The sequence below is a fragment of the Chinchilla lanigera genome, unplaced genomic scaffold, assembly GCF_000276665.1.
Source record: "Chinchilla lanigera isolate Chin_1 unplaced genomic scaffold, ChiLan1.0 scaffold00061, whole genome shotgun sequence".
NCBI lineage: Eukaryota > Metazoa > Chordata > Mammalia > Rodentia > Chinchillidae > Chinchilla > Chinchilla lanigera.
The window spans coordinates 190,049-197,946 of record NW_004955462.1 but is presented as its reverse complement, the minus strand read 5'-3'; the positions used below and the strand labels follow the sequence as shown (position 1 = coordinate 197,946).

At 37.3% G+C, this 7,898-nt stretch overlaps 1 protein-coding gene across 3 annotated transcripts in view; it reads left to right on the top strand.

Moving 5' to 3' along the window:
- The window catches only part of Nudt5 (nudix (nucleoside diphosphate linked moiety X)-type motif 5), a 21,104-nt gene extending 14,029 nt beyond the window's left edge, over positions 1 to 7,075 (top strand). For all 3 annotated transcript variants that reach the window (XM_005398081.2, XM_013521371.1, XM_013521372.1), the window contains exons 5-10: positions 1,199 to 1,306; positions 2,512 to 2,607; positions 3,256 to 3,357; positions 4,533 to 4,541; positions 4,673 to 4,726; positions 6,842 to 7,075. In XM_005398081.2, coding sequence (XP_005398138.1) covers positions 1,199 to 1,306; positions 2,512 to 2,607; positions 3,256 to 3,357; positions 4,533 to 4,541; positions 4,673 to 4,726; positions 6,842 to 6,951 — 479 coding nt within the window. In that variant the 3' untranslated portion in view covers positions 6,952 to 7,075. The remainder of the gene's footprint in view (positions 1 to 1,198; positions 1,307 to 2,511; positions 2,608 to 3,255; positions 3,358 to 4,532; positions 4,542 to 4,672; positions 4,727 to 6,841) is intronic.
- Positions 7,076 to 7,898: the final 823 nt, after the last annotated feature.

Genomic DNA, 7,898 nt, shown 5'->3' with positions numbered 1-7,898 from the left:
TTTTTATTTTTAAAAATTTTTTTGATACCGGGAATCGAACTTATGACCTCAGGCTTGCCAGGGAAGTGCTTATGCCACTGAGCTATATCCCTGGCCCTGCACTGCTGTTTATGTCAACCAAATTGATACCTTTTAAAGCCACATGCTGTGTCTATCTATGTATGTTAAGACTTCTAGACTCATACTCTGTTCAGAAGATCTGGGGGAAAGCCTTAAAAAATAATGTGGCACAACTTCATGCTGATCATCACTTGCTTCCTGAGTTGAGGAAATGGATTGGGAAAAGACTATTTCCTCGGCTCATTTTCCCTTCCAGGCACAAATGGTTGAACTGCAGAGACCCCAGAAACAATCCTGACAGTCATGTATAGTTGTAGGGAAGTTGAGAACTCCTCCCTTCCTTTACTTTTTATTTTTCCATTTGTTTGGTTTCTGTTTTTCCTGGCAGCAAACAGTAACTTGGCTGCATTTGCTGTTCTGAACCAATGCAGATATATTTAGGAGAAGCTGAGCATTCTTCCTAGGTGGTATGTGCGTGTTCTAGAAGCCAGTGACTTTTGTTTCAAGTAAGGCCACACAATTTGAAAGAATACATCATTTGCCTAAAACAGTAAAAGTCTACTTAGTATGTAAAGAAACAATAAACTTGGTTTATTGCTTAAAGTAAATCAAGAGCACAGAGATCTCTTCAACATCACCAGTGATCTAGCTGCCACACAGCGAGAAATGGTTCTGTGTAGAGGTTAATGTGGGCTACAGTTTCGTGTCCTTGTTCCTGTGTGGACTGTTTGGTCTCAGTTTTAATTTTCTTTTTTAGAAGATTGTGACTGGGCATGGTGACTCATACCTGTAGTCCCAGCTACTTGGAGGCTGACGCAGGACAATCATGAGTTCAAGGCTAGCTTGAGCAACAGAGCAAGACCCTTTTGCTTTTTCAAAAGAAAAATTGCAACAACTAAAATAAGCTCTTTAGTTAGAAAAAAATTCGAACATAGAAGTGTGAATTTTTTAAAAAAATGAGAATAGCTTCCAGAGTTAATTGCCAGCACTAAGTTAACCTCCTCCTGCTTAATGGCAAGTTCAGAGTAGATTTGGGAGAGTTTCTTACACTCAGGGGGTTTAGTTGGATGGCTGTAAACAAACTGATAGTCTGGCCAGCTTTTCTTAGGCTGTCCTTGGTTTCATTTTCTGGTGACAGGCGTAGCAGTTATCCCAGTGCTGCAAAGGACTCTTCATTATGAGTGCATCGTTCTGGTAAAACAGTTCCGACCACCAGTGGGCGGCTACTGCCTGGAGTTCCCTGCAGGTGAGTAAGTCAATCTCACTTTCTCAGGGTTGGTTGGTTTGAGTCAGGGCAATGCCTGAGAACTGCAGTATGTCCTCTTTAGCCTTTTTTATATGACCATATACATGTGGCTATAAGTAAAACAAGACCATTTCCATCACGAGGCTTCTCCAGGTGAGTAGCCACATGTGAAGACAGTGTGAGGGTCAGCATGTGGGCCTCTCCACATCACCCTGCTGACCTCCGGAGTGTTCTCTCCAGCTTCTCCTGGAGTAATTGCTGCTCCTTAATTTGTCATCTTATTTCACTTTCACTAGTGTTCTGTCCCTGTAAGAAATTTACAATAATATGTAGGGCAGGCTCTTAACTCCAAAAACCATCCATAGGAAAGATACCTTGACCTGCTGTATGTAATTAGGCCAAGGAGATTCTCAGTTTCAAAGAGTGTATTTTTTTCAGTCACACAGTAATTAAAGAAGAGATCCGGAACTGAAGACACTATATTACTGTAGGGCTTCTGGGTTGTCTCTGTCTAAAGATGTTGTCCCATTATTTATCAGTCATGATACAGGTTTCGTAGTTCAGTGTAGAGCTCTTGCACTGTGTGTACAAAGTCCAGGTCTGATTTCCTACAGTGGCAGAAAGCCCAGCCATGGTAACATAACAACTTTTTTTTTTTCATTTACTTGCTGTCTTACAAAGACATTAATAGCATTAAAAGTAACCACATTGCCTACATTTCACATTTTCGTTACAGTTTTTTTCCACGAAGGAAACTTTCTCCTCCCATTGACCCCTCTGTACTTATCGTGCACCCTGACCGTTGTGGTAACCAAAAACCCATGGCCTTCAGTCCATTCTCTGGCATGTCACTACAAGGTCTCAGTATTTTTCTGTGAGGGAGGAAGTCAAGATAGGTAAAATTGTCACCATCTTAGATATAAGAAAACAGAAGATTATAATTTCTATGCTATAGTCACACAGCTTGCTTTAAAAGCATTTTCCTCACAAATGCTAATGTTAATCGAGATCTAAATAATAAGGAATAGAAGATACCAGTCAGAACCTATGTAATCTGCCAAGGGTTTTATTCTTTTGTCTTTTTTTCTCTATACTGTATAAAAGTCCCAAACTTCAGTCAGTTTTAGTTGTAAGACTACTTTGTACAACATTCAGCAACAACTTTGTTAGAAAAATAAACTAGACTTCCCTTTCCCATCTGACAGGTCTCATTGATGACAATGAGAGCCCAGAAGCAGCTGCGCTTCGGGAGCTGGAGGAAGAAACTGGCTATAAAGGCGATGTTGCTGAATGTTCCCCAGGTTTGTACTGCTTTCTAGGCCCATGCACACAGTTTTTTGAAAACTAACCAAGTGATACACTCTTCTATGCATAAAGTGATTGATTATATGAGTATGTGAGTGGTTCTTCCTGGTCATAATTCAGACGGATTTATCTCATCTAATTTTATGAAGAGAAATCATAGGTTAGGATTGATTACCAGCTAAATAAGTGAGTCTCTACTCATAGGAGCAAGTTGGAATAAGAGGGACCTGAAGTTGGGAATTAGAAAATCATGTTGCCTTTCAGAATTTCCCACAATCTAAACTGTTACTTTCCTCACTTACATGCCACAGTCTTCACTGGAAATTTGTTTTGTTTTTAATTGCATTTGTGTCTTTTCTTTTTCTTAGAACTTATTGGTGATATCTAACCCTTCAGACTTATCAAACTTGACTCAAGAGCTCCTAGAAGAGTTTGGGAACTTTGTACATATATGCTCTGTACTCACACTACCACATATACTGATTGAATAGAATAGCTGTAATTTTCCTGCATTATTTCTATGTTAACTGTGAATCCTGGGCCCTGTATCATCTTCCTTAGGCATTTAAGTAGTAAGATATATTTCAAAGAGGACTTAAGCATCCAAATGGTTTCTTAGGATGAATTGTTGCTTCTTTCCATAGTTGTATGTATGGACCCAGGTTTGTCAAACTGTACCACACATATTGTGACAGTGACAATCAATGGAGATGATGCAGAAAATGTAAGACCTAAGCCAAAGCCAGGTAAGTGTGTTTTGGCTTCACTGAGAATGATTGAATTAAATATTTTTTATAAGATGTTAGATTACACAGTTCAGTGTTTTGTATGAGGTTTATTCCACTTGGTAATATGAGCTATAAGTCTAAATATAGTAAGAAACTTCAAAATCACTTGGGTTTCTGTTTTCCTGTATATTGTAAGCATGGTGTAATTGTTAAAGAACAGCTGGTAAACAATTATTCCTTATGGATGTTTATATTTTCTAGAAAATCTGTTAGGATATTCTTTGCTCTAATATATTTCTTAGCAAGTTTGGATTCAAAGGGTTGAATGCCTTTTTCAATTCCAGGTCATCTCTTCCCCCTGTTTACACGGGTATTTATATGTATACCAGAGTAAATCGTGTATGAGTGGTAATTCTTTAATTTCTTACCCTCTTTAGTATTTGTTATGTTTCAGTATTCCATTACAGCCAACTTTAAATGCCTAATTTTAAAATTGTAAATATACACATGACACATGGTAGAAAAGTTTGACAATTCCTTAAAAAGGTAAATATAGAACTACTTCTGCATTTGCACACCTAAAAGAACTGAGAGCAGACTGATACTTATACACCACTTTATTAACTTCAGTCACATTAGCCAAAGCAGAAACACCTAAAAGGTCTATCTATAAATGAATGGATAAACTAGATGTGGACTATTACTGAGCCATAAGAGTGAAATGCTACAATATGGGTGAACCTTGAAAACATTTTGCCAAGTGAAATAAGGCAGGCACAGAAGAGCAAGTGGTGTGTGATTTACTTATGTGAAATATGCAGAATGGACAAATTCATAGATAGAACATAGAATAGAGATTACCAGGGATGAGAAATTTTTGTTTGGGGATGATGAAACACTTATGAGATTCATAGTGGTGGTGAATGAACAACATTGTAAATATTACTCAATGTCACTGAATTATAACAAATATTTATGTAAAAAAGAAATACACATATATAAAGACATTGCAGAATATGCTTTAAGTTTGAAGAATAGTAACTTTTTACTATTGGGATTTGTTCTCCTATGAGATAAATTACTAGAGACTCAAGTCTGCTAAATTCTTAGTCATTTTGCTGTCTTGCATTATAGTCTTCCCAGCTTTATCACTCCAGACTTCCTAACAGTGTTCTCCTTCTGTTTATTTTCAGGGGATGGAGGTATGTTACTCAACTACCAGTGGCTGAACAGGTGTATGGCTTAGTATAGTGGTAATGGCAACAGACATTGTGGGTTATTTGGTAGGCTCTTGTTCTTCAGCTCTGTTTTCACTTGCACTTTGTTTGTTTAGAATTTGTGGAAGTAATTTCTTTACCAAAGAATGACCTGCTGAATAGACTTGATGGTAAGCATTCTTAAGATTATTCTGTCTTCACTATTTACCTTGTTCCCATCCCCAGCAATTGAGGTATTAAATTCCTTTTCTTTTTCTTATCAATGTTAAGTACCAAAAACTGTTGTAAAACTGAAGTTAACAATATTAGGTAGCATATAGTTTAAAAATATGAGCAAAACGTTCTATGTCAAGTAAAATATTTTAGTAGGAGCTATTTTTCTCCTATAGAATGGTCAGTTATTATCCTGTTGAATAGCTAAAATGATTCTATACTTTAAATTTTTAATCCATAGCAATGAAAAATTAAAAGCAGATATCTGTTAGATTTTCTTCAACTGTACTATTAGGTATATTGGATAGTTCTTTGTGGAAGGTATAAGTTTAGGAGGATTTAACAGTATTCTTGAAGTATTTGAAGTAATTACTGTATACTAAGTATGACAAGCTAATGTAATGAGTCAAACCAGGTAAGTCACCTTTGTACCACTGGACATGTAGTTAGATTGTATAATTCTTGGCCAGCCCATCTGTGAAAGTCCTGTTGTGTGGTGAGATGTTCTTTTATACAACTTCATGAGAAGATACTGTTAATGAAGATGTGACCTGTCCTTCCAGGGTCACCTGTGTGCTGGCTGGATAGATCCCCATTTGCTCATTTATAAAGAAGAGGAGTCTGTTCCTAGTGTGACTGTTTTATTGATACCTAATTTTTATTTTTAAATAATTACTTCTTGAGTATTGTTTGATCTGAAACTTGGAGAGCAGTTCTTATATTCTTCCATGACTGCTGTGGCTTAGTTTTATTTCATAAACTGAGCCCTTTAGTTTGAAATGTCTATATTGTTTGTTTGAAAAGTGGATGTCTTTCAAAAGGAGCAGTGATTTCAGATTCCCAGAGAACCTCTGTTCCTACTTTACCTTTTAAAAATACTTGACCTAAAAAGATTACCTTAAGATCTCAAAGCCGTGGTTTAAAACAAAAATTTTTTAAAGAGAGAACTTATTGGACATTTATTCAGGAAAATCTGTGAGAGTAACAGATAATAAACTCAGAATCTGACACAGGATTGACTGGATTTGAGGTTCAGCTAGTCATTACTAGTTACAACTTTAAGCAGGTTTTAGCCTAAGCCTTAAAAAAAAAAACTAGGGATTAATAGCCTCTATCTTTTGAGAGGTGTCAGCAAAGTTAAATGGGATAATGATACCCAAGTGTTTGAATGTTACCATATTTTTTTTAATTTTTATCTAAGCAGAATATCCTTTTCTAATCTTTTCTGTCCCACCATAACTTCCCTTCTGGTCTTAGAAGAGGGGGAATAAAACGGGGAAGGGTAAAGGAAATAGGTTTGCCTAGTTTCAGTAGAATCCAGATACAGCAATCAAATAATTTATTTAAGAAGAAACATTTGAGACTGTAAGCAAAGTACTTTAAGGCCATGCCACAGGAGTATTGTGTTCGGCTCCTACCAATCCCCAGCCATACACAGGAGACTAGGATGTTGAGCCCTTCAAGGATCACACTGTTTGAGCTTGTTTTCAAGTAAGTGACCAGGGAAACAGCTACCAAGTGACAGTCTCCATCACAGTGACACTGAAGTTCTAAGATCTGCGGTGATTCTAGGTCATATTCTTCATAGTGTTCTTCCAGTATATCCTTAGTATACCCTAATATGGACATAGTTCAGCTTGCAAGGGGGAAATGTGTACTCTCTAGTGGTAAAAGAGACACTCGGATGCATAAACAAGATACCATGCAATCATCACTTTAGAGTTTATAAAGTTTGCCTGCCTGAACTGTAAATGAAGTGTAACAGAACTATAAACTTACAGCTTTGTTGTCTGTAAAATCATTATCCCTACTGTGTTTGTCTTGTGCTGGGCATGTGATCCTGCTTTTGTTCTTTTTTTGTGGGAAAAGGTCTTGCTGGCCTTGAATTTGGGGTGCTCCTCCTACCTCAGCCTCTCAAGTGCTTTTTATTATTCCTTTGGAGATCTCTGAAGCCATCACTAGCATCTCACATAGGAACTTGCATGTAACAGTGACTCAGAAAATGCTGACTAACTTGTGGTACTGCCCATTTTTAAGTATGTTACCTAAGTTGTATTATTTGCTTCCTGTAGCTCTGGTAGCTGAAGAACATCTTACAGTGGATGCCAGAGTCTACTCCTATGCACTCGCGCTGAAACATGCAACCACGAAGCCATTTGAAGTTCCCTTCCTGAAATTTTAGGCCAAAGAGAACACTGGCCATGTTTTTGTAAATGAGACTACCAGGCCTTCATCACAAAGACTGTATTCAACTTAATGTAGATTTGAAATTAGCTTTTTGATAAAATAAAAGAGCACAGAATGCATATGGTGGTGGTATGGAATTATAATTACAGGTAGGCTGTAACCTTCATTTAAACTATCACACTCTAGATCATATGATAAAACCATAAATGCAAGTATTTTTACTCCAGTTTTTTTTTAACTTCAACCTCTACATTTTTAACCTAGCCCAGAAGATAGGGGAACATCTATAGGAAAGCAGAATTGAGATCTAAATTAGGTGAAGGATTCCTATGCTCAATCCCTCCCTAAAGTGAAAAATTCTATAGGTGGGTACTGCATTAATGTGTCTAGTTTTGGAAAAGGAGAGACATAGAGACTTCCTTGGCCTCCCTAATTGAATTATTTGCTGTACGAGTTCCTCATCATGAGCATGCTTCTCCAAAGAACTTCATCTTTTTCCCTGAGCTCCCAGGGATTCATCTCCACACATACTATTTCTTCCAAAATCATTCCCAGTGGGAATGACCTTAAAATGTTGGAGGAAGACTGAGTCCTATAAACTCTACCTGGCTTTTCTGTTTTCTTCCTAAAACAGCGACTAGAGGGGACAGCTACTCCTAAAACTAATGCTTAGAACTATTGCCATGATCGTCTGTGAACATCAAAGGAAATGTCTTGGAGAGTAAGATAGTTTGAGAACTGGCATTTTAGATGTTTTCACTGGTTAGCACTTGTAAGTTCACTTGCCAACACTTAAAAATTCAGTTTCCTGTAGGCAGCCAGCCATGTTTCTATCTTTTAAAGAAAATGATATAATTACCACTGGTTCCATACTTCTATGGTAACAATAATCAGAGGCCTTAGGGAGATGTATACTAGTTGACCATTGCTACTATCCTTTTT